Source organism: Peromyscus maniculatus, chromosome 2 (assembly GCF_049852395.1).
Source record: "Peromyscus maniculatus bairdii isolate BWxNUB_F1_BW_parent chromosome 2, HU_Pman_BW_mat_3.1, whole genome shotgun sequence".
In the NCBI taxonomy this organism is placed as follows: domain Eukaryota; kingdom Metazoa; phylum Chordata; class Mammalia; order Rodentia; family Cricetidae; genus Peromyscus; species Peromyscus maniculatus.
The window spans coordinates 167204718-167231396 of NC_134853.1; the positions used below are offsets into that span (position 1 = coordinate 167204718).

Below are 26679 nucleotides of genomic sequence, written 5' to 3' on the forward strand. Positions count from 1 at the left end.
TACCCAGAGAAACCCTGTCTCCAAAAACCATATATATATATATATATATATATATATATATAGAGAGAGAGAGAGAGAGAGAGAGTTTTAAAATAAAATAAAGTCCATAAAAAGGAATAAAATAATAAAAAAATGTAATAAGCCATGTAAAAATGGAAAATATACAGAGAGTCTGAATACTGTATGTTATTGTAATGTCTTTGAATTTTTTGACTGCTAAGGAAGGAGCAATGGCTGCTAAGACACTGGATTATTAATGCTGCTGGATTAAACCAACCTATATATTTCGAAAATATCTTGATTTCAAAATTAAAGTCAAAAGATGTGTTACATTGGGGGAGAGGTTACACTTTTATTTCCATAGAAAATGAGAAGCTATGAATTCCTTCTGGGTTAAGGAAAACCAGATTTGATCGAGGAAGACCCCCTGAAATCCTGACTACAGACATAAGAAAATAAACTTAAAGTAACTACAAGACACGTGATGTATATTTTACCTGCTCAGATATAAAACAAAAGATCATCTTTGGCTGACTTATGCACAATACACAGTCTATACTTGAATTAATGCAAATATGTATGTTACCTTTAAAAGTTTATTTTCTGAGCAAAGAGACTAGTGAAAATAGGTGGCCCAGGTGATCTAGCATTTCAAAATGCCTCTATTACAGTCTCCCCAAAATTCTGCATCCAGAAGAGCTTCAAGGCTGCTGGCTGAGATGATCCAGCCTCACAGAAGCCACTGGGGTCAAAGCTGCAGCTTGCTTTGATTTCCAAACTCATTTCGGGGGAGTAACCAGGACCTTTTCCCTCCTTGTGGGAACTGGGGGGCTGCTGGTTGGCAGTTGTAAGATGCAAAGACATAACCGCTTCTGCACATGGATGCCACTGGCAAAGCATCAACACATATCTTATCAACCTGTCAAGGAGGATGGGCTCCTGCAGAAAGTCCTTAAGGTCCAGAGGGCAAGAGGATCGTGTACTAACTAAGCCAGCCTCGAGGAAACTCAGCAGATCCAGCTGGCAGCCAGTACAGAGCAGGGCCCGGTGGCATCTGAGAGGTAGAGTGTACCTGTTTGCCTACCTGAATGAGGATGGAGAACAAGGGGACAGGGACGCCTCTGCCCACACCACACAAGAAAGGGGTAAGTGTCAACTTTGGAAACTGCCTCTCTCCCACCAAGCTGGAGACTGCTGTCTGCAGATGAGTGCCCTGGAATCCACCTATCAAGGAGGGCTTGGGGGGAGTGCTTGCTGAGATCTGCCACTCCCCGGGGTTCAGAACAAGCACGCTCCAGCGAAGCCTGGGGAAGCCAGCTGCTGCTGCTTCTGCTTCTTCTTCTTCTTCTTCTTCTTCTTCTTCTTCTTCTTCTTCTTCTTCTTCTTCTTCTTCTTCTTCTTCTTCTTCACAACCCTGTCTTCACCCTGCTCCCAGCCAGACCTTCCTTTCCATCTCAGGAGGAAGTGGGGGCCTAGCCTCCCTCACCCCACCCCCAATCCTAGAAGCTCCAGGAACCAACCCTAGAAGAGTCTCTGACCTCGGAACTCTCTCACACAGCACCTGCAGTCCACGCTGGTCCTGACTACCCTAAGTGCATCCTTTGGCTCAGTCTTCCAGTACGGCTACAACATCGCTGTGATCAACACACCTCACAAGGTGGGTACAGGGCAGGTCCTGTGGGTAGAAGTCAGCGGCTGTTTTGCTTCTGAACGCCTCCATCTTCTCCTAGGCCTCCCCTAGATGCCCACCTCTGGGGACCAGGGGCGGCTAGAGGCACTTCCCCAGCAATGTCATCTTTTCTAGGCACATCAGTACTAGGAGACCTGGATTCTGTGCCTCAGCACCTTGAGCTTGGCCCCACTTTGCTCAGCTAGGGGGGCCATGTGTAGGTGACAGAGTCTGTTAGCACCGAGTGACTATGGTTGGGTCAAGGAGAAGCAACAGAGATAAAGGCTGGCTGGAGTGAGTTCAGGAGGAGACAGATGATGAGTTCAGGAGGAAACACAGGCAGGACATATTTGTGAAGTAACTTTGCTATTGGGGGAGTCTGAGAAGGAAGTTTAGTAGGGGATGATGAGGGGTCCAGTTTGGTTTTCGCATAGTGGGAGCCATGTGCATACTGAGAAGAGATTTGAGGTACAGAGGAAGACCAGTGAAGCAGGGCTGGCAAGGACAGATGCAGAAAGGATGTCCCTGAGGAGCAAAGGGACAAACACCTTGGGTGTTATGTATGTAAATTCAGCACTATTTTAAAAATCGCTGTCACTAGGAGACAGGCACAGTGATGCTCATCTGTCATCCCAGATGCTATGGAAGTGAAGAAGAGGATTGAGAGTTCGAGGCTAGCCTGGGTCAGTGAGACCCTGTATCAAAGATAGATAAAAAAAAAAAAATAAATGTCATTAACTTACAGCTATTGTTTGTAGGAGGAAAAGCAAATAGATAGATAGATAGATAGATAGATAGATAGATAGATAGATAGATAGATAGAGATACATATGTGAATATGTATGTATATGAATTGTATTTATATATATTTTATATCTGCATATATTAGTGACTTATTATCATTGATGGAGCATCTTTGGTCTTACGAAGGTTTTGGTGGTATTACATTTTGCAATACTGAGAATCAAATCCAGGGCCTCATGCATATCAGAAAAGTGTTCTACCACAGAGCAACATCCCCAGCCAGGTGATTTTTTTTTTTATATATATATTTTATTTCACCAGGCATAATGGTGAACATCTTTAATGGTAGCACTGGGGAGATATAGGGAAGAGGATGTCTTGTGAGTTCAAGGCCAGTCTGGTCTACACAAAAAGCTGCAGTTCAGCCAGGACTACATGGAGAGACCCTGTCTAAAAAAAAAAAAAGAAAAAGAAAAAGAAAAGGAAAAAGAGAAAAGAAAAAGAAAAAATATACATGTATAATTGCATTTATTTATTTATATTTACTCACTCTGTCTTGAGTGTGTCTGAGTATGTGTGGAGCATGTACTTGCCACAATGAGTGTGTGAGGTCAGAGGACAACTTATAGGAATCCTCTCTCTGCTTCTACCTTGAGAGTCTGACTCAGGTCATCAGCTTTGGCAGTGACCACTGAGCCACCTCACTGGTCCCAGTCCTAGGTCTATTGAGACATTATATGCATCAAGCTGGCCCTGAACTATCCTCCTGCCTCAGCCTCTCCAGCCATGGCCATGTCAGAGGAGCGGCAGGTGGCAGTTGACTTCAGGGAGTCAGCCCACCAGGAGGTAAATCCATGATGGGTGAATCTCAGATAGGCAAGGCCCAAGACCACACACTCCAGAATGTCTTTGGCTTCTCTGTGCCTTTACATGTTTGCTGCTGCCATCCTTTCTCCGGTATCTGGCATGGTGTGAATGAGTGTGGGGAGATCCCCACTGCCTGTAATGCAGTGTGTTTATCTCATGGAAATATCCTGTTCTACTGAGCATTTTTACTTGTGGACTATTATGAAGACGATTTCTTCCTGTACTGTCTAATTGATAATACTAATGTTAGTTTAAATAGAGTTTTGATGATTGAAAATAAATACAAGGAAGTGTCACACAGCCAGGGCCTAGGAGTTTCACTTAAGGAGCTGCAGAGATCACAGTTCAGGTTAGTGATTAAGGAAAACAAAACAAAACAAACAAAAAGAAAAGAGAACAAAAGAAATGACTAAGGAAACAATTGAGTCCTAGGAGCCAGGCTGGCTTAATTCTTTAAATCTTGATGTTGAAAGATGCAGTCACAGGTTTCAGTATGCATCAGAGCTGAATCAAAGCCTTAAAATAACATCAGGTTAGATTGCGATGTTTTGATAGTAGCTTTGAGATGAAAAATCCCAGAAAACAATCTAAAGTTTACAAGGACACATAGCTGACTTATCTTTTTTTTTCTTCTTTTTTTTCAGGTCAAAAACAAACTTTATTTACACAGGGATAACAAAGATATCAATAACTCAAATATTCAATAATTCTGCTTTGGGTTGGCTTCAAGTTCATGCCTCACCAATCCTGTTTCATGGCAGTTCAAGACTACAGTTGGTGCTTTCCACCAGATCTGTGGTAGTCTTGAAACTTGCAAAGACTCAGTACACTGTCTGTAACTTGTTGAACAGCAACAGAAGAGACGATGTACTCGGTAGTCAGTCTCTCACAAAAAAGACATTATATCCCAGTTCTGTTAAAGCGCCAGTCAGTAAGGTCCATATGGGAATGAAGACATAGGACAGGTTCATGGTAGTAAACTGTTCCAGTTTAGCACACAGTGCAAGACAAAAGGTTGACTTAAGTAACATTGCAATGAGGTACCAGGCTTTCTTTTTAATGTTGTGTGATCCATGTCGGGGGTCACAGCCAGACTTACACTGTCCAGCCATCTTCACAATCAACATGACGAGAAGGATAGTGTCAAATATCCAGACTGGAATAAATATGAGGAACCAGTTCCAAGGTGCCTTCTCATCCAGTTTCAACACCAACATGATCAGGAAGAATAATGTGAGAAGCCAGGTGAGGAGTACTCTCTGAGCCAAGGACATTCTCATTTAAACCGTTTCAAGAGGCTGTTTCTGGGCTGAAATAAGGGAGGTACACCCTGGTAGCGCGGCTGGTGGGAGAGCCGAGAGAGCAGCGAAGGTCGGGAAATCCGCCAGCTTGGATCCTGGTCCTCTTCCACACTCTTCCCCCCATTAAATTCTTAGTCCTTCACATGATAATTAAGGAGAAGATACAGTTCTGCCTCTCCAAACCACCTCAGCGGAGGCCCTCAACAAATCAGGGCTCCGTCCACGTCCCCACATAGCTGACTTATAATTTCATTAGGTTAGGATCAAAGAACAAAGCAGCCCAAATATTACTAGCTGATGTACTTTCCTTGCTAGTATTGGTTAGTGATCAAAGATGATTAATTCCTTGTATCCATTTCTGCCCTCAGTCTCCTGATATAAAAGACTATTGATGAGTGGGTATGCACCCTAAAGATTTAAAATAGAGCTGACTGTTTTTCATGTATAAAAGGTTTGTGATTCCTTTAAGATTCTTTATAAGATTATCTTTCAAGATAAGCAATAAAGTGATTAATTCTTTCTTTGTAGTCGCAATAGGCAGCCTGCTAGAAAAGAACTGGCTGAGAATAATACCTTGCTTGCTCACACCCTGTTAATCTATTAGAAGTTGCTTGGGTATGAATGCACATGGTTTCTTCAGACAACTAGTTTTTTATCTGTAGTACATAGAATGTTTAATCATATAAGGGATATGGAAAACATGCTGTTTTTTTACTTGTATTCATTGTAATCATTCACTTGAAAAATGAATGTAACCACATTGTAATTTTTTATGTTGCTTGAAATATTTTGCGGGGGTATATAAGCTGTAAGGGAAAATAGAGAGAAGGAAAACATCAAGAGAGACAGAAGGGATGTTTCTGGAGAGCGGTAAGAATGGAGAATGGAGAATACAGAAAAAAGATTACAGAAAAAAGAACCATCAAGAGAGTGGATGAGTGTCTTTGCCTTAACCCTTCAGATAAAAAAGTCGTACTTCTGACTCCCTGGGTTCCTCTCCAGCCCTGCACCGCTGGAGGCTAGCCCCCAGGCAGCAAGATAGCCCCCAGGCAGCAGGCTAGCCCCCAGGCAGCAAGATAGCCCCCAGGCAGCAAAAAGCACTCTGCCCAGCGCTGTGGTTTATTGGTTTGTTTGTTTCTGTGGTGTCCAGAATTAAACCCAGGGCCTGGAAGGACAGACAAGGGCTCTACCACTGAGCTACATCCCCAGTGTGGGATCCTTTTTTATCTCTGTGTGTGCACCCCAATAGTGGCTACACGTGCCTCTGAGGCGGGTGGTTGTGAGCCACCTGACATGGGTGCCACCTGACATGGGTGCTGGGAAGCAAACCCCAGTCCTCTGCAAGAGCAGCAGTGTTCTTCTTAACTGCTGCCGTCTCTCCAGCCTTCCCTCTCCACCCCACTTTTTTTGTTTTGTTTTGTTTTTTGTTTGTTTGTTTTGTTTTTGTTTTTTGAGACAAGGTTTCTTTGTGTAACAGTCCTAACTGTCCTGGAACTCACTCTGTAGACCAGGCTGGCCTTGAACTCACAGAGATCCACCTGCCTCTGCCTTCCAAGTACTGGGATTAAAGGCGTGGGCACAACTGCCCGGCCTCTACTCCACTTTTTAAGGCAGAATTTTGGTAGTTGAGACTGACCTCAAACTCTACATGTAGCTGAAGCTGACCTTGAAGTTCTGATCCTCCTGCCTCTACCTCCCCCGAATGCTGAGATTACAGGTGTGCACCACCATAGCTGATCTTATTCAGGGTTGGAGATGGAACCCAGGGCTTCATGTACACTGGGCAAGTGCTCTACCATCTGAACTGCATGCCCAGCCCTGGACCATCTCTTCTAAGGATGACACAGGCAAAGTGCCATCGCTGTTATAATTAATGTGCCAGCTAGTTTTATGTCAACTTGACACAAGCTAGAGTCATTTTGGAAGAGGGAATCTAATGAGAAAATACTCCCTCTAGATCGGCCAAGCATTTTCTTGATTGATGAGTGATGTGAGACATCGCGGCTCACTGTGGATGGTGTCATCCCTGGGCAGGTGGTCCAGGGCTGAGAAGGCTGTGGGGAAGGAAGCCAGTGAGCAGTGTTCCTCCATGGCCTCTCTGCATCAGCTCCTGCCTCCAGGTTCCTGCCCTGATTTCCCATAGTGATGGGGTATGACCTGAGAGCTGGAAGATGAAATAAACCTTCTGTCCCCTGTCTCTCTCAGACAGAAGATGCTTTGTGTAACTGGTGAGGAGATTAAGGCTATGATGGACTTGCTGCCCAAAGTCACCCAGTTAGTGTGAGTCTTTCCTACATTGCCTCTGGCAGAATGAGGCTATGAAAGTGAATTTGTAACCGTTTGTGTTCAGTCTGGCTTCCTGTCTCTTCCCCTTCACACAGAGTGTCACTTTTCTCTCAGATACCAACAGAGCACCACTAGGGTCAACCGTGTCCTGCGGGAACTGGCAGGAAGAGCCCTCTGGGAGACGACGGTGGCAGCTAAGAACACTTACGTCACCATTTCTGTGAGCTGCGGAGTATCTTGAGCAATGTGGGGCCCTGTCTTCCAGGTCTTCAAATCGTTCTACAATGACACGTACTTTGAACGGCATGGAAGATTCATGGACGAGAATTCTCTCCTGCTCCTGTGGTCTTGCACAGTCTCCATGTTCCCGCTGGGAGGCGTGTTCGGGTCCTTGATTGTCGGCTTCATGGTCAACAAGTGGGGCAGGTAAATAGTAGACGTCATTCCCAAACTTGAAATGCATCGCAGCAAGCCACAGGCTCTCCCGGGATTGAGCTCCTGGTGGGAAGCTGAGACCACCCTGAAATCAGATCTGAAAGCAAGCTTCCACATTGCCACAGACATCAGGGCTCAAGCTAGCCAGACTCTTTGGGATCTTTCCTGGGCAGCTGCACACAGGAGAAGCATCCTTTCACCATCTACCCCAGAGGTGCTGCCCCCTCTGAGGTCAAGGTTCCGATGGTACTTAACTTAATGCCTTGTAAGCACCCTTTGAGGTCAAAAGGTTCTAGTGGTACTTAGCTTGGTGCCTCGTAAGCACTTGTGGCAGATGTCCAGAAATGCTACTCAAGGAGGTTCCTTCTGGGGTCAGATGGCTTCAGGTCCCCACAGCACTCCTCACGTGGGCTCAGCAGCTGTCCTGAAGCTGGGAACTGGGCTGAGAGAGACACCACCCGTGCCGTGGTCTCCTATCTCTGCGGGAGGTGAAGCCCAGGTCTGTGCACTTGGCTTGACTGCTCACAGGCCCGTGCTGCAGAGGCATGTGCTGAAGATAAGGAGGGCCGTCAGGTCAAGGTCCCCGTGCTCACTTGAACTTGCCACACCAAGGTCGGCTGTGTGAGGGTGGGGAGTGGAGAACCCATAATGAAAAATAGCTCTAAGAATACGGCAGTTTCCTTTCCATGCGTTAAAGAAAATATTATCAGTTGGAAATGGTGTACTTATGAAAACTGGACCCAGAGGCTTCTCCTTGTAATACTCGGTGGACAGTGAACTTGCCCTTGCTTGTGCAGTTGAGTGAAGAAAGAACTCAATAGATTCTAATTATGCTGCAGGTCAGGCTATGTACACTTATCACATTGGAAACACCGATTAGACTGTTCTAGAAACCCAGGCATTCCTTCCTCCTCCTCCTCGGTTATGAAACTTTGGTTGTAGGGGAAGCTTAAAGAACTTTTTTTTTTTTTTTTTTGAGATAGTGTCTCACTCTGTAGACTGGGCTGGCTTGTCACTCACAGAGATCCACCTGCCTCTGCCTTCCAGGTGCTAGGATTAAAGGTGAACGCTGCCACACCCAGCCTCTTAAAGACTGTCTTCCCTAGACTCATTGCAAATGAGGAGCCGGGAGAGGAAGTGGTGTCAGCTGCCTAGTTGGGTCCCACCAGCCTGAGCCCCCCTGAGGCCAGTAGACTTCTTGGGGATCAGGGAGGGTAAGAGGGTATCAGGACTATAGATGGGACTGTATGCGCTGTTTATCCTCCTGGGTCTTCAGGGGCTCCAGGGAAAAGTGGCACATCTGGGTGGTGCCTAGCAGAGGCCATTTCCTTCACCTGCAGCAGTCGGGAGCTGGGGTGTGGGAGAACACAGCTGTGATCTAACCTCTGGAGTGGGTGTGGGTGAACACAGCTGTGATCTAGTCCTCTGGAGTGGGTGTGGGAGAACACAGCTGTAATCTAGTCCTCTGGAGTGGGTGTGGGAGAACACAGCTGTGATCTAGTCCTCTGGAGTGGGTGTGGGAGAACACAGCTGTGATCTAGTCCTCTGGAGTGGGTGTGGGAGAACACATCTGTAGTCTAGTCCCTGGAGTGGGTGTGGGAGAACACAGCTGTAATCTAGTCCTCTGGAGTGGGTGTGGGAGAACACAGCTGTAATCTAGTCCTCTGGAGTGGGTGTGGGAGAACACAGCTGTGATCTAGTCCTCTGGAGTGGGTGTGGGAGAACACATCTGTAGTCTAGCCCCTGGAGTGGGTGTGGGAGAACACAGCTGTGATCTAGCCCCTGGAGTGGGTGTGGGAAAACACAGCTGTAACCTAGCCCTCTGGAGGTGGAGGCAGGAGCACCAGCCACAAAGCAAACCTAAGGCCAGCCCGGGATACTTGAGGCCCTATTTCAATGAACTAAATCAAGCAAACAACCAAAGGTGGCTTCCGGGGCCTGGAGGGCAACCAGATCAGTGCTGCTTTACAGACCTCCCCTCCCCCCCTTCACAGACCATTGGGTTTCATTGTAGAGGTCATCCAGTCCCATTCTGCACCACATCTGTTATGGGAATCTATCTGGTCAACATCCCTGACCGGCATCAAGTCTGGTCTAGACATCACCAGTGGGGCTTAACTACCCCCAGCCACTGAAAGCTACAGTGTTTGGAATGCACCGCCCCCTCTACCACTCCCGCTAGCAAGCCCTCCCCTTCCTGGAACTTTGACAGACAGTTTCCTTACAGCTTTCCCATTCTTGGTCACCTTGGGCTTTCTGTTGTATTTGTATTGGGCGTTATGTGTTACAAGAACTCTAGTCCCGCCGGGCGGTAGTGGCGCACGCCTTTAATCCCAGCACTCAGGAGGCAGAGGCAGGCGGATCTCTGTGAGTTTGAGGCCAGCCTGGTCTCCAAAGCGAGTTCCAGGAAAGGCGCAAAGCTGCACAGAGAAACCCTGTCTCGAAAAAACCAAAAAAAAAAAAAAAAAAAAGAACTCTAGTCCCATCAGGAGAATATCTGAATCCCCTGAGGAGCGAGGATTGCTGCACATGCATGACCCTGGGGGACACTCCAGGACATAGCCCCACCCACCAGCCCTTCTCAGGCATAATGTAGCTCTTTTGCAGGGAACAGTCTGGAACATTAGGTTTGGTGTGAAAAAGCCTGTGCTGGGCACCCTGTCCTCTGGGCCCTGCTGTCTTGCAGAAAAGGAACATTGCTGATCAACAATATCTTCGCGATCATCCCTGCCATCCTGATGGGAGTCAGCAAAGTGGCCCGGGCTTTTGAGCTGATCATCTTGTCTCGAGTGCTGGTGGGGATCTGTGCAGGTACCCAGAGTGGCCACTGAAGACCCAGGTCGGTCTGGTGTGCACTGGCGAGGGGCAGCTCTGAGACAGGGGTGCCCAGCACCAGGACCAAGGCTAGACACAAGGGTCTAGCTGTCTGCCTTTTTCCTCTCTGGTTTCTTCCATTTTCCAGGTGGTGGTGTGCAGTAGTGGTAGTGGGTCTGGGGGTGAGACTTTTCTAGGGTTTTAAGGGAACAGGTACCTGACTTGAGGGGAGACGAGACTGTGAGCTGGGGTGGAGGGCTTTGAAGTCTGTAACAGGGACTTGTGAGTGAGGATTGATGGAACCTAGAGGTTAGCATAGACCTTGGTATGCTAATAGGCACCAGGGCACAGTTAATGGAAGAGCCAGACTATCTTCTCAAGCTCCTGAGGGGTTGCTGGCTTTTGTCTAAATGCCAGACTTTGCAGAAAAGGAATTTCTTGGCAGACAATTTTCACACTCTAGCAGGGCTGAAAGGGGAGGTTTGGGAGAGCTGTGGTTGCAGGTTCAAACTAAACAATCAACATCATCCTCTCCCTGTCCCGGTGAGACTCAAGGATTAAGAGATGGGTTGAGTCAACCTTAGGCACTGGGTTCTGAGAGCCTGGGGACTGCTCTTGACTTTGATTGCCATTTTGTCTGAATCAGGCATCTCCTACAGTGTTCTCCCCATGTACCTGGGAGAACTGGCTCCCAAGAACCTGAGGGGTACGTTAGGGACAATGACGGAGGTATTTGTCATCATTGGAGTCCTCCTGGCACAGATATTCAGTCTGCAGTCCATCCTGGGCAATGCCACAGGTAACCACATGTGTGGATGGGGTGGGATCGGCAAACTCTCAGCATGCATGGTGCCGCTGAGGTTCAGCTGAGCCCAAACTTACCAGTGGTCCAAACAGGAAGGTGTTTGGGTGACTTTAGGTCAGCTTGTGGGTATAAGACTTTGCCTAGGGTGGGGTTGCTGAGTCCTAGAGATGGAAGAAAACTCAGATATAAGTGAGGCTAGGCTGGCCAGCCAATGAGCTCCCTGGATCTGCCTCCACTGCTCTCGCACCCTACCCCTAACCGCCCGCCGGAACGCTGGGGTCACGGGCACACAGACAAACACAGCTTTTTAGGTAGGTGCTGGGGAGTAGTGTTCTTACCCACCAAACCCTCTCCTCTCTTTTAACATGGATGCCCTTTGTGGGCAGCCACAGCTTGGCAAGGACTAGGTGCCCATCACCCTTGCTTAGTACCTGGTTGGGCAAGGTGGGGGGCGAAGAAGGAGGGGAGATTCAAGTCTCCAGCTGTCACGTTTGTCCTGTCCAGGCTGGCCGATCCTCTTGGCTCTCACGGGGGTCCCTGCGCTGATTCAGCTTCTCTCGCTGCCCTTCTTCCCCGAGAGCCCCCGTTACACTCTGATTGAGAAAGGGGATGAGGAAACGGCAAGACAAGGTACTGGGACACAGGCTGCTCACCCACAGCCCCCAAAGTACAAAACGGCATGGATCGGGCAGGTGCCATCTGGTGAGATCGCGATCGGGGTCAGGGTCACAGGGGTTGAGAGCAGAGAGCTTGCGCTGGGTGGACAGTGTGATCGGGGTGAGGCCTGGGTTCTGGAGAAGGGCCTGGCTGAGATGCAGCAGAAGCAGAGGGTGAGTGTGGCATGCCACCTCTCTGCTCTGCAGCTCTAAGGAGGCTGCGAGGTTGCAACTATGACGTGGAGGCCGAGATGGAAGAGATGCGCGAGGAGGAGCGCAAGGAGCGAGAGGAGGGTCGCCTGTCGGTGCTCAACCTCTTCACCTTTCGGCCCTTGCGCTGGCAGCTGATCTCTATCATCGTGCTCATGGCCGGTCAGCAGCTGTCTGGGATCAACGCGGTGCGTGGTGCCACCTCGCCCCAGATTTTCCGTCCCCGTGGGTCTTTTTTCATGAATGCACAGAAAGAAGGCTCAGGAGTAGCATTTTGCATTTTGACTCCTGTGAAGCTCAGCCTGGCCTCCAGGAGGGATGAGCTGCAAAGCTGCTGCTGGGTGGAGGGGTTCAGGTAGCACAGAGCATGTTATTGCTCTGGGTGTTTCCTTTGCAAGAAACAGGACCCAGGCCTGCAAGGTGGTTCAGTATTATGGTGCGTGCCCCCAAACCTGGCAACCTGAGTTTGATCCCTGGGACCCACAGCGTGGAATGAGGCGCGCGCGCGCGCGCACACACACACACACACACACACACACACACACACACACACACACAAGAGAATGGGGAGAGAATAAATATATGCAATAAAGATGGAGAGACACGGCCAAGCTGCAACCAGAGCACAGTGGCCTGCCTGTAAGTAGACAGCAAAAAGACCCCAAGGCCAGCTCTTGTCTACAGCCAATGGCAGGGGACAGAACTGAAGCATCATGAGCTGGACCAAGAGAAATATGATGCTCACGATAATGTGACAATCATCTGCTGGGGACAGTGCCATGGACACCCTCAAACTCATGCAGATGTTTCTCATGGATGGATTTCAGCCACAGCAACTGTCCACATATGCTTTGACTCTGGATAAGCACATGGCCACAGGGATGCAAGGCAATCCTTGCGGACTTCTGGGATACAGCAGACCAGGAGCAATTCCAGAGCATGCCTGCCTCCTCCTACCACAGGCTCAAGCCTGCATCGTGGTATTTGATGTCTAGAGGAAAATCACCTCTGAGAACCTGAGTACCTGGTATGCACAACTTCAGGAGCTCAGGACGGAGAGCCCCAGCATCCTGGTGGCCAATAAAAATCGATGCAGACATATAGATTGTTCGAAAGAACTTCAGTTTTGCCCAGAAGTTCTCCTTGCCCCTGTACTCTGCTTCAGTGGCCGATGGTACTAATGTTGTGAAGCTCTTCAATGCTGCAGTTTGATTAGCTGTGGCTTACAAGGAAAGTTCCCAGGACTTCATGGATGAGGTAATACAGGAGCTTAAGAACATCAAGGTGGAGCAGAAATAAGAGGGTACAGCAGGCCAAGGCAGAGCGAGGTTATCAAGAGCACATCTCTTTTTATCTTTTTGTTTTGTTTTGTTTTTGAGACAGGGTTTCTCTGCCTGTCCTGGAACTCGCTCTATAGAGCAGGCTGTCCTCGAACTCACAGAGATGTGCCTACCTCTGCCTCCCAAATGCTGCGATTAAAGGTGTGCATTACCACTGCCTGGCCCTGTCTCCTTAATCAGAGGACATCCACATATGGCTGAGTTGGGTATCAGGGAGCCATTTGGAATGCTCTACATCTGGAGGACCTCTCCAGGCTACCCCTGCTCAGCTTCCTGTGAACCATTTGGAATGCCCTACCTACATCTGAAGGACCTTTCCAGACTACCCTGCTCAGCTTCCTGTGAACCATTTGGAATGCCCTACCTACATCTGGAGACCTCTCCAGGCTACCCCTGTTCAACTTCCTGCAAACCCACTGCTCTGTGGTCTGTGATGAGGTCACCACAAACACACTAGACAGGCGTGATACTCCTGCAGCAGGATGAGGATCCATGTCCGTCACATCTCCCAGCCCACTCACTGCCTGGCAGCATAGACTCAGTGAGTGTGCTCATGTCTTCTTACTAGACATTTAACGTTTGTTGTTGACCCCACGTGACCTCAGGGACTCTGCCTTGGACTCCTGCTGACAGAATGACTCCTAACCCCTAATTACACTGTGTCCTGCGGAATCTGTGACGACTCTGTCCCTATACCGTCTGAGTCTCCAATCAACTTTTTCAACAATATTTTTGACAGACAACTGTTGATTCCAGGGTTTTGTTTTGTTTTTTTTTTTTTGTTAGACAACTGTTGATTCCATGGTTGTTGTTGTTGTTGTTGTTGTTGTTGTTGTTGTTGTGTGTGTGTGTGCTGTTTGAGGAGTTCTAGTTCAGGTTGAGAGCACAGGAACAACAGGACAGGTCTATCCGGTCACACACACATCACTATCCCCACGTGAACAACAGCTTCTTTCGAAGCCTCCATCTCCACAGAAAGCATTCCTCCACCTCTCTAGAGAGACTGAAACCTGAATCTTCTGTCTGTGGCAGAAAATGGCAGAGGAAGACCTCCCCTGCTTCCTGACGCCAGTCTGCTTTTCTGATGGTTTGGAGCATCATTTGCCTTATCTTCATTATTTTGTTTGTATTGATTCCTTTTGTACAGTCAAGATTAAATTTCATAAACAAAAACAAAAGAAAGATGGATAAGCAGAAGATGTAGACAGTTCATCAGTGAAAGGAAGGAATGAAGACAGACAGACAGACAGACAGATACATAGATGTAGATAGCTCATCAGTTAAGACCACTGGTTGCTCCTGCCCAGGATCTGGGTTCCATTCCCAGCACCCACATGGTTACTCACAACCATCTGTAACTCTAGTTCCAGGGGACACAACACCCTCTTCTGGAAGCTGTGGGCACCACATGCACATAGTGTGCAGACATATACATGCAGGCTAAACACCCATGAACATAAGATAAAATAAGTACATCTTTAAAAAGAGAGAAAGGGAGGAGAGAGAGAGAACCCGCTGGAAAGAGAAAAAGCAAAACCAGGCCTTATTTACAGAAACTGGTGCCTGACTAAGGAAGGTCGGCCACATTTGTGGTCCTGGGGAGCTGGGACAGGATGTCTAGGTCCTGGGGAGCTGGGACAGGATGTCTAGGTCCTGGGGAGCTGGGACAGGATGTCTAGGGCAAAGAAGCAGCTCAGAGGCTCTCTGCCTCTCCCCACCCTTTGCACTTTTCTTACTCTATACCTTTTTCCTTTGCTTCTTAATCCCCAAAAGAAAATCCGCTGCCTGTAGTTATTTACTCTCCTTAGGAGACCTGCGGAAGCTGGGCGGTGGTGGCACACGCCTTTAATCCCAGCACTCGGGAGGCAGAGCCAGGCGGATCTCTGTGAGTTCGAGGCCAGCCTGGGCTACCAAGTGAGTTACAGGAAAGGCGCAAAGCTACGCAGAGAAACCCTGTCTGAGAGAGAGAGAGAGAGAGAGAGAGAGAGAGAGAGAGAGAGAGAGAGAGAGACCTGCGGAGAAGAGTCTGACCTCTGGTCCCAGGTGCAGGCTCCGGGGAAGGGCCATCGATTGGTCCACGCTGGGTCAGGAGGCCCTGGTAGGTTCATTTGCTGTGGAAATATGATGTCATGTTCTGTGGCGGCTGTTTCCGCTCTGTCTGCAGATGGGCAAATAGCTAGAGAATCCCGAACGTCTGGAGCCCCTGAAGAAAGGAAAGGTGACCCTGTTGGTGGCTAAGAGAAGTAACAGGAAGAGGCGACACCTGCTCTTCCAGTGATGAATTGTTTAGCAAGTGATCTTGGGAGCCACCTAGTGGGGACTGTCCTGGGACGGGCCAGGGCTGGCCCCAAACAAGGGGGAGACTGAGTTTGCAGGGTGTAAATGCACATAGGTGAGATGCTCCCGTTTTACAGGCCCAGAAGCCAAGACTCAGAGTCAGCAGAGCCTAGAATTCAGCGCAGAGTCAGATCCAGCAGGTGCCTAGCTTCACCACCACCTTCTGCCTCCATCCTGACCCAGGCTCCCCGTCCAGGCTCCCCAAACTGCGTGTTGTTCAAAGTGAGAGCAGGGATCCTGTGACAGGTCTCAGGCCTCTGCTCACAGCTCTATCTGTGCTCTAGGTCAACTACTATGCGGATATCATCTACACCTCGGCTGGTGTGGACCCCACCCAGTCCCAGTACGTGATAGTGGGCTCTGGTGTGATCAACTTGGTGATGACTGTCGTCTCGGTGAGTTATTGGGGAGCAGCCTCTCTCTCACTGCAGGGTCCCCAAACAACCCCCTGACTGGAATACAGAAGCCCCTCAGGCCAGAGTGCAGGTGACCCTAGTCCTTGGCCACTATTTGAGTAACCTTGGTCAAGGGCTGGGGTGTAGCTCAGTTGGTAGAGTGTTGCCTAGCATGCACAAGTTCCTTGGTTCAATCCCCAACACTGGGGTCAAACTACACATAATGGCTCACTTTTATAATCTCAACACTTGGGAAGTGAAGGCTGGAGGATCAGAAGTTCAAAGTCATCCTTGATGATATAGTGAGTTCAATACCAGTCTGGGCAACATGAGACTCAAACACAAACAAATGCTCCCAAACCAGCTATGATGGCAATTCTTGTTGTCAACTTGACTACCTCTGGAATTAACTAAAACCCAAGCAGCTAGACACACGTGTAAGGGATTTTTTTTTTCTTAGATAAATCATTTGAAGTAGGAAAACCCACTTTTAATCCAGATCTTTTGAATTGGGAAGATCTGCCTCTAATCTGGGCCACACCTCTGCTGGCAGCCTATGTAAAGGACCTGGAAGAAGGACACTTTTGCTCCGCCTGCTTGCTCTCACTCTGGCTGGCAAATTCATTCCTTCACTGGCATTAGAGCCTACTTCTTCGGATTCCAGCATATACTAAAGACCAGTTGAGACATTCAGCCTTGTGGACTGAGCAGCTACTGGATTCTTGGCCCTTCTATTGGTAGACAGCCACTGTTGGACTAGCTGGACCACAGCCTGTGAGCCATTTTAACAAATCCCCATACATATATACATATATAGTCATTCTGTAAGCTCAGTTCCTCTAGAGAACCCTGACTAACACAGACTTTGGTACCAGGATCATGAGGTATTGCTGTGACAGACCTGACCACATTGTTTCGGGGAGGACTGTGGAAGGACTTTGGGCTAGAAAGGCCATTGATGTTCAAAGCTGTGTGGGAACTTGGAAGACAAAAATGTTAGAGCAGTGCAGATGATGGAGGCCTGGCTTGTGAATTTCCAGAGGGAAGCTTGAGATTCACTTGAAGGGCTCTTTGCTACTTTGAGTTGGTCATCTGTGGTTCTGGTTAGCTGGGGCTGAAGAATCAGCGGTGATTAAGAAGAGACCAGCATCAGTGAGGTGAAAATCTTTCAGGAAGTGTCTCCTCAGGGTCAGCACACAGTTGTGTTCCAGAGGTGGCCGAGGTTGTACCCTCTGCTGGCAGCTGAAGTTGGTACGGTTAGACTCACCCGGTGGTACTGGTTTTGGAGGTATGAAGGGGTCGTGGAGAGCAGCTGAGGCTTGGCACTGTGAGAGGTCAGGAGAGGCCAGTGGTGAAGGAGCAGCCTGGGTAGCAGTTGGAGGCAGGGGAGAAGCTGAGGCCTGGCACCATGAGGAGAGCCCAGGAGAGGCTGGTGGTGAAGGCACAGCCCAGCTACAGCAGGGGACCCCAGCGTTTTGGAGATGCCAGTACGGTGGGGTGACCACCAAGGACAGTGCGGCTGTGGAGTGAGGCCTGCCCACGCTGAGAAGACAGCTGTGTGTGCTTGCTGAAGAGGACTGAGACAGAGAAGTGACCCAAGCCCTTTGGAGGGGCCAGAAGGTCATGAGTGAATCTCAGATATTAGACATCTAGTTATTTACAGTGCTGGAGTTCGGGTGTTCTTTGTGCAGATTGTGACTGTGACCCAGTTCTTCCTTTTTGAAGTAAGAAAATATTTAATTTTTTAAAAAATTTTACCATATCCAACAGTTGAGAGACTTTAAACCTCTAAAAAAGACATTTTGGAGTTTTACAGAGACTTTGTGTTTTAAAAGAGAATGGATATTTGTTTGTGTTTTGTTTTTTGAGACAGGGTTCCTCTGTGTCATCCAGGCTGTCCTGGAACTCGCTCTGTAGACCAGGCTGGCCTCGAACTCACAGAGATCCACCTGCCTCTGCCTCCCAAGTGCTGGGATTAAAGGTGTGCATGTCCAGCTGAGACTGGATATTTTTAAGGGGACTGTTAAAGTGTTTGAGTTTATAAGATGGGACGGGGGGAGGGGGACTTTTCAGGCTGTGAAATGCTTTATAATGAGATGTCTTTTCACTGTGCCATCTTGGGGATGAGTGAGAAAGGAAGAGCTGTGGCTTTAATAAAGATAACGGAATTTTCCCAAGGCCTGGCCCTGAGAAGATTCCTCCCAGAGTCCTGGGGAAGATGCTACGTCTGGTGGGGTATCTGAGGGAAAGGAATCTACATACACCATGCTCTTTGTCTGTTTACAGTATTCCTCTGTGCCAAAATTCTATGTCCTCTGTCCCTTCATCTTCCATCTGTCCTTCCTGGCTCCTTACCCCTGGCCCTGATAATCTCTACTACAGATCTGCTTTACCTTCTGTAGAATCTCTGTCTTTCTCTCTCTCTCTGGACACTGGGTTCTGTGTCGCCTCTGGGATTCCACCCCAGTCCTTACTGCACCTGGTTATGTAAAAGGCCCTGTTGTCCTCAATCTCTCTGCCGTGCCCCCAGCCTGAGGGAAGGGGATGGTCTGAGCTTCATTTGCACAAGAAGCGAAGCGATGCATCTACAGCCTGCTTGTTTCCTAGGCTCCGCGAGGGAGTTAGTTACCTGGAGGTTCAGCAGGTCTGAGAAGCTGAACTGTTCGCCAAATGGTCTAGTGATATATGAGTCCACAAGAAATTCATAGCAAGGCGCAGCTGAATGTTAAGGCTGTATAACACCAAACAGTCCGTGATAAATGGCTTCCCATTTAATGGACCCTTGGTAGGTCAAAGTATAGCTTTAATACACAGCTGAATCTCTATTATACATTCTTGCAGCCCACAAGAGCTTAACAGTGATGTGTTTGTGTGTCAAGATGACAAGGAGTCAGTTGTGCTGGCGAGTTTTATGTCAACTTGACACAGACTAGAGTCATCAGAGAGGAGGGAGCCTCAGTTGAGAAAATGGGACTGGGCTGTAGGCAAGCCTGTAGAGCAGGCTTAGCTAGGACAACGTTAACTAGAACACTTGTCTGCAGGCCCACTGGGGGAACTGGAATCAACTGGTGTAACTGCAAAGTCCTGGCTGAGCTGGCTGGCTGAGGAGGATAGAGAGAAACCAAAATGTTTCTAGGAATGCATAATGGTATCACAAAAACAATGTGTTGGTGTCTTAGTTAGGTTACTATTGCGGTGATGAAAACCATGACCAAAAGCAACCTGGGGAGGAAAGGGTTTATCTCCCTCACAGTTCCACATCACTGTTCATCATCAAAAGTACTCAGGGCAGGAACTCAAGCAGGGCAGGAACCTGGAGGCAGGAGCTGATGCAGAGGCCACAGAGGGGGCTGCATCCTGGCTTGCTCATCATGGCTCGCTCTGCTCACTTTCTTGTAACACTAGGGCCATCAGCCCCGGGATGGCCCCACCCACAATGGACTGGACACCAGTCACTAGTTAAGAAAATGCCCTACAGGCTTGCCTACAGCTCTGTCTTATGAAAGCGTTTTCTCAGCTGAGGCTCCTTCCTCCCCGTGACTCTAGCTTGTGTCAGCGCATCGCATGCGGAGACTGGGAAACATAGTTACTGGGCTGGAGAGACAGCGCAGCAGTCAGGAGCACTCACTGTTCTTACACACATAGCTCACAACCCACGGTAAATCCAACGCCCTCTTCTGTCCTCCGAAGGTACTGCATGCACACAGAGTACATTACAAGTCAAGGAGGCACACAGATCCACATAAAAAATTTAATGTGGTTATTATAGGGAGTAGATAATCCAGGGGTCTGTAAAGACAACGACAGTAGTGTGGAATCCCAACATGTAACTTAAACCAAATAGGTCACCTGGTGTAGTAGGGGTGAACAGGGAGAGCCAAGCAGGAGAGGGTGGAGGTTCAGGGTCAGCCCTCAGTACTGAGAGCCTCCTCCTCCTCCTCCTCTCCCCTGCAGGCAGTCCTCGTGGAGCGTCTGGGGCGGCGGATTCTCCTGCTGTCTGGCTACGGCATCTGTGGCTCTGCCTGCCTGGTCCTGACTGTGGCCCTCCTCCTTCAGGTCTGTTTTCACTCCTGCCCTGTGGGTGGGGGGTTGCCATGGGGAGCTCGAGGTCCCAACTGCATGGCTGGATCTCGGTCCTTTCCAGCTGCCTCCTTCCATGGCCAACTGCATTCCCAGTGTTTGTTTGTGAGTGATTTTGCTCCACTGGGCCCACAAATCCAGCTGTAACCCAGATTGGTGCTGCAATGACAGACAGTTGTGAACCACTCGATGTAGATGCTGGGAACTGAACTTGAGTCCTCTAGAAGAGCAACAAATGCTCTCAACCATGGAGCCATCTCTCCAGCCCCTGGACCCTGATTTGTAGATGTAGTCTTGAGACACTCCCCCGCAATGGAGACAGCTGGGCCCAGATCCCTCTTGAAATCCTGCCAGATGTCAAGAGCGCTAAGCCTCAGTGTTCAAAATATCTTGAAGACTAGATCTGGATGACCCTGGAAAGGAAGCAGTTACAATAGGTCCTACAAAATACTTGGGGACGCTGGGCAGTGGTGGCAGTCTCCCAGCACTCACGAGGCAGAGACAAGCAGATTTCTGTGAGTTCAAGGCCAGCCTGGTCTACAAAGTGAGTTCCAGGACAGCCGGAGCTACACAGAGAAACTCTGTCTTGAAAAACCATTAAGAAAATATACAATTGCATGAGTTGGCTGTTTGAAACCTGGAGCTTATGCAGGGACACTTGGCTCAGTCTGGGAGGAAGGGACTGGACCTGCCTGGACTGAATCTACCAGGTTGATCGCAGTCCTCGGGGGAGGACTTGTCCTGGAGGAGGTGGGAATGGGGGGTAGGCTGGGAGTAAGGGGAGGGGGTGGGAGGGGGAAGAATAGGGGAACCCATGGCTGATATGTAGAACTGAATGGTATTGTAAAATTATATTTATATATATATATATAAAGAAATAAAATAGATCAATATCTAAATCCAACCCCCCCCCCAAAAAAGAAAAGAAAATATACATACACACATACATATATACTTGGGGACTTATGTTGGCCTGGCTGGCCAGGACTCGATATATAAACCAGGAGGAAGTAATAGAAGGGAAGAGATCATGTCCCTCTGTCAGAAGCCCTGGTGGCTGTCCATCCTCTGACCCTTCATGGCATCCTACCATGCCATCAACGGCTCCCTTGCAGAATCCATCTTGATTCTCATTGGCTAGCTGGCCACTTAGCTGGGAGCCTGCCATTCCGTTCGGTTTATGCCTGTTAACCTGGTTTTGAATCAGCCACTGAGAGCAGGGAGTGGTCTGCGGCTCCCTTGCCCTAGAAGGTCCCAGAAGGATTTTTCTCTAGATAATGGTCAAATGAGTTGAAATTCCCACCCAGCGACCTCAAGATTGTGCCCCTCCATTGCTCTGTTCCTGAGGGGCTGAGGTCTTCCTGGTCTGTGTTCAGGCATCAGTGGGCTCTGAGTCCACATTTGTGGCATAGAAATAATAGTATCCACACTCAGAGAGGGTCACATGAGGATAAAAGGCAGTCAATTTGTGAATGCGAAGCAGTCTGACTCCAACATGAGGGAAAAGCAGCTCTGTCCAGCCCCACCACCGTTATAGGTAAGGTTGTGGAAGCCTTGAGGAACGGGAATGTTCTGTCTCCGTCCCGATCCTTGTGGCCTCTGTGGGGCTCAGAATTCCTGCAGTGGGAGGGTGGAACCCACGGGTGGACTCAGCTTCCTGTGAGGCTCTTGGCTTGGGCCCCACGGTGCTGCTTCTCCCACAGAGCACAGTCCCTGAGCTGTCTTACCTCGGCATCATCTGCGTCTTCGCCTACATCGTGGGACATTCCATCGGGCCCAGTGAGCTCTTCACACCTGCTTTACCTACCCAGTCTCTAGAGCCTGACTCACATCTGGTGCCTGGGGGATGGGTGGCTGTCTGTCCATCCACCTCTCTCCCACCACCACCCTTCAAACTGCTCATCCTCTCACCTGCACAGCTCCAATGTCCTTTTTTTCTGTTTTGTTTTGTTTTTTATTTGTTTGGGTTTTTGTTTGTTTGTTTGTTTTGGTTTTTTGAGATGAGGTTTCTCTGTGTAGTCTTGGTTGGCCTAGAATTCGCTCTGTAGACCAGGCTGAACTCAAACTCACAGAGATCTCCCTGGCTCTGCCTCACAAGTGCTGGGATTAAAGGCGTGCGCCGCCGCCACCCAGCCTGTTTTGGTTTTTTGAGTCAGATTTGTACTGTGTATCCTAAGCTGGCTTTGAACTCACGGCCCTCCTGCCTTGGCCTCCAAGTGCTAGGATTACAATTGTGTGTTACTCTGCCCAGCTCCAGACCCACTCAATTTTTTAAAATGTATTACCTATTTCATTGATGTATGCATCATGCATACATAATGAGTTCCAGACCAGCCAGGACTACACAGTCCTCATCTACAAGGTGAATTGAAAACCAGCCTGAAAACAAGCTCCTGTCTAAAACATAAATTTATTTAATTTCTTTCTTTCTTTTCTTTTTCTTTCATGTTTTTTTTGTTTTTTGTTTTGTTTTGTTTTGTCTTTTGTTGTTGTTGTTGTTGTTGTTGTTGTTGTTTTTCAAAACAGGATTTCTCTGTGTAGCCCTGGCTCTCCTGGGACTTGCTTTGTAGACCAGGCTAGACTCAAACTCACAGAGAGACCTCTACCTGCCTCTACCTCCCAATTTCTGGGATTAAAGGTGGGCACCAACACTGCCCAATTTGTCTTTTTTTTTTTTACGTTTTATTTAATATTTGTGTGTCTCTGTGCTTGCATACACTGCAGTGCGTATGTAGGGGTCACAGGACAGCTTGTGGAGCTGGTTCTCGTCTTCACTCTGTGAGCCTCAGGGTCAACTCAGGTCCTCAGGCTTGGCAGCTAACACCTTTACACACTGAACCATCTTGCTGGCCCCTAAAAGATATTTCCCCCCCATGGAGGTAGCAACTAGGGGAAAACATAGCTATAGACAATTTAGACGAGACTCCTTCTGGGGGAAATAATGAGGCAGCTGAGGAGAGCGCTGGACTCAAGAAAGGGGTGGCGAGAAGGCATTGCCATCGCCATGCCCATTACAGGGGACAGCAATGTGCAAGCCAGAAGTTCCCAGGGCACAGCAAGCCCCTGACAAGCAAGAACTGCAAAACTGGGCCGATATAGAGCAGGGCTGGAGAGGATTTGCACTGTGAGGACCCTGAGAAGCTTTCCACCCGGTGGACTGCTACAAACCTTCGCTGGCATCCAGTTGAAGAAACAGTGCCAGCTACCACTCCTGGCTCTCGGCCTCTGCTCTAGTCTAGGGGGAAAGATGGAGTTTCTTTTCAGCCCCCAGTCCTGGCAGGGGTGGTCCACACAAGGGACATAAGATGCTCTGTAGCTAGAGTTTTCCTGCCTTGCCCACAGTCAGGACAAATCTTTGTCACCTGCCAGTTCCACAGCTGCTCAGACCCAACCAAGTAAACACAGAGACTTACATTGCTTACAAACTGTATGGCTGTGGCAGGATTCTTGCTAACTGTTCTTATATCTTAAATTAACCCATTTCTACAAATCTATACCTTGCCATGTGGCTTATGGCTTACTGGCTTACCGGCATCTTCACATGCTTCTTGTCCTGGCGGTGGCTGGCAGTGTCTCCTGCTTTCCTGTTCTTTCTTTTCTCCTCTCTGTTAGTCCCGCCTATACTTCCTGCCTAGCCACTGGCCAATCAGTGTTTTATTTATCGACCAATCAGAGTAATTTGACATACAGACCATCCCCCAGCAATGCTCTAAAGGTCTGAAGTTTGAAGTGAGGTCCTAGCGCCTTCAGGACCCTCTGAACCTCCTGTCCTCCCAGGTCCTGTCCCCTCCGTGGTGAGGACAGAGATTGTCCTACAGTCCTCTCGGACAGCTGCACTCACGGTAGATGGAGCTGTGCACTGGCTCACCAACTTCATCGTAGGCTTGGCATTCCCATCCATCCAGGTGAGTGACCCTTTGTGCCATCCTTGGCCACCCCGCCTCACCTCAAGGTAAGTTCCTCTTTTAGGAAGAACACCTCCCGAGGCTAGGGATGTAGTTCAGTTTCTGCCTAGCATGCACAAAGGCTTGGGTTTGATCCCCAGCACAGCATAAACTGTGTATGGTGGTACAGGCCTGTAAAACCAGCACTTGGAAGGTGGAGACAGGAGGATCAGACGTTCAGGACCATCCTTAACTACATAGAGTTTGAGGCCAACCTGGGATACATGAACTCTTGTCTCAAAACACAGCAATAATGTCCCCAGCATCTACCAACTCAAAGCTACCAAAGTAGCTCTTAGGTGCTCCATGTGAGGCTTGCTTCGGTCCAGTTCTTTTTATTTACTTATTTCCGGTGCTGGCCATCCCACCCAGAACCTAACATGTACGATAGGCAATGCCCTCGCACTGCACGGTATCTCCAACCTGGAACTCTTAATCCTCCTGCCTCAGCATCCATAGTGCTGGGATGAAAGCACATGCCACGGCACCCAATTTGAAATTCTTTAGTATGCCATGCCCCGCTTATAGAGGGGGTTGCACCTCTGAGTTGTTGGAATTGGCTCTTTGTTAAAGATCAAAAATGATAGTGTCCAAAGAAGAGCACACCCCTGTCACCTCCCTCCTCTGAGTCAGCCAGACCCCAGACTTCCAGTGTGGGAAGGACCCAGAGCCTATGATGGCCCTGAGAGCCAAACACTAAAGCTGCCTTTTGGAGGCTAGGGATGGGCCCAGTTTTCCTGCTGTCTTTTTCCTCTGGGAGTGGAATAAAATTGGCCACGAAGAAAATCCCTGTGACTCACAGAGGCACCAAGTATGTTGTCTGAAGGGTCTCTGCCCCTTGTCCCCTCTGCTCTAGGTGGCCATCGGGGCTTACAGTTTTCTCATCTTCACTGTTCTCTGCATCCTCACGGCTGCTTACATCTACGTGGTAATTCCTGAAACCAAGGGCAAGACATTTGTGGAGATAAACTGCGCTTTTGCCAAGAGAAATGGAGTGGAGTTTCCAGAAGAGAAAGACGTGACGATGGCCGAGCCTCACACTCCCTCTCTGCCTAGCAAGCAAACATCCTTTTGATGGCTCTGTGGACCCACGTGTACTCAGGCTTCCTTCGCTGAGAAGGACACTTGGGGACCAAGCCTTCAGAGAGGGTAACAGCTCTGAGACTTTGGTGTCCCCATAGCAACTGGAAGACTTTGGAAAACACAGCACTGATTTTCTTGACAAGTGGTTAGCTTGCTAACCATGAGAGGGACGGTGTAGATGGATAGGACCTGATTCTCTGATTCTATATTAATTCCAAAACTTGCATGAGGTATGCATGCATTTTTTTAAGATAAAGTTTTACAAGTTCAGGAGAGTCTTAGCTTCATGTTACTATAACAAAATAACTGAGGCAACTAGCCGATAAAAAGAGAAAAAAAAGATGATTTGGGCTCTTGTTCCTCAGGTTCCAGTCCAAGACTGGGTAGACCCACGTCTTTAGGTCTCTGGCAAATATGACCCACCATGGTGAAAGGGAGTGGTAGAGCAGACTGCTTACATCATGATCCAGGAAGTGGAGAGACGCAAAGTCCCCTCCAGAACACTCCACAATAATCTAGAGACCCCCTACTGGATCCACCTCTCAAGAGTTCTGCCCCCTCCCAGCAGCCAGTGCGATGGGCTGAAGACCCAGCTTTCAACACATAAACCTTTGGGGACACTCGTCCAAACCATAATGTGCTATGGAGGGGTGGGAGATGGCCCAATCAGCTAAGTGCATGCCATACAAGCCTGGGCATGCTACGCTTACATAAACGGTCCTGTGTGGTATGTGCTTGTAACCTCAGCACTGGGGAAGCAGAGACAGCTCTGGAAGCTCGCTGGTCAGCCAGCCTAGCCTAATCAGGGAACCCGGGGTCCCAGTGGTAGACCCTGTCTCCAGAAACAAGGTGGACCGTGTCTGAGGAAAAATGACATCTGAGGTCATCCTCTGCCTCCACATGTGTGCACACACAAATGCAGGTCATCCTCTGGCTTCCACATGTGTGCACACACAAATGCAGGTCATCCTGTGTCTTCCACATGTATGCACACACAAATGCAGGTCCACTTGCCCCCACATGAACCACACACACACATTTAAAAACCCAATGATTGATGTAGAGCTCTGAATTCCAGTGTTTGGTTAGCAAATGAAAGGAACTAAAAGTCAAGATTATAGATGTCACCACCTTCCCATGAGGTGGCTCCCTGTCCCATCTGTGACCAGAGATCACATAACTATTCTAGTCAGTGTTAGTGGCAGCTGGGCAACGGAGCAACACCTACAGCCAATGTTTATTCTCTGTGTGTGTGTGTGTGCGTGCGCGCGTGCGCGCGCACACACACACACACACACACACACACACAAGTCTGTAGAAGCCGGAAGAGGGCATCAGATCCCCCTGGAGCTGGAGCTAAAGGTGGTGGTAGACTGCCCAATATGGGTGCTGGGAACAAATAGCAATTTCTGTTCCTCACTGATAGCCATCTCTCCAGCATCCCTCCCCCAAGACACCACACACACACACACACTGCACAGACACAATCATGCACAGAGAGACACACACAGCCAATTTTAGAAAACCATCAGTCCAAGGAGATGATCTCCCCATAGTAGACCAGCTGATGTCCTCCTTAAGAACAAGGTGAGCCCAAACACATGTAAACAACTAAATTTTGAGAGCCATGAATGACAGAAGACTAGACTCCCCAACAATGTCCTGGGACAATTATATCAAGTTGCAAAAAAATTAAGAACTTTTAAAAATTTT

The 26679-nt window shown here is 48.7% G+C and overlaps 2 protein-coding genes and 1 pseudogene across 4 annotated transcripts; 2 read left to right on the top strand and 1 right to left on the bottom strand.

Annotated features, from left to right (window-relative positions):
* The first annotated feature begins 1094 nt into the window (after positions 1-1094).
* Slc2a7 (solute carrier family 2 member 7) lies at positions 1095-26679 on the top strand. Of its 3 annotated transcripts, none has more exons than XM_076563588.1 (12): positions 1095-1145; positions 1559-1697; positions 7110-7293; positions 9989-10113; positions 10763-10915; positions 11426-11551; positions 11785-11975; positions 15749-15859; positions 19814-19915; positions 21643-21718; positions 23717-23844; positions 24740-26679. In XM_076563588.1, exons 1-12 carry the CDS (start codon positions 1095-1097, stop codon positions 24956-24958), a joined length of 1605 nt encoding a protein of 534 aa, XP_076419703.1. In that variant the 3' UTR covers positions 24959-26679. The 3 variants fall into 3 exon arrangements, with proteins under 3 accessions (XP_076419703.1, XP_042128386.1, XP_042128387.2); XM_042272452.2 differs by having other exon boundaries at positions 1559-1657; positions 7133-7293; XM_042272453.2 differs by lacking the exons at positions 1095-1145; positions 1559-1697; positions 7110-7293; positions 9989-10113 and having other exon boundaries at positions 10786-10915; positions 15749-15863; positions 19818-19915; positions 24740-25429.
* Positions 4043-4743, bottom strand: LOC102925970 (transmembrane protein 60-like). Its single transcript, XM_042272454.2, has one exon. The coding sequence runs from the start codon at positions 4558-4560 to the stop codon at positions 4159-4161; it is 402 nt and encodes a 133-aa protein (XP_042128388.1). The 5' UTR covers positions 4561-4743; the 3' UTR covers positions 4043-4158.
* On the top strand, positions 12155-13086 carry LOC102910641 (rab-like protein 2A pseudogene; annotated as a pseudogene).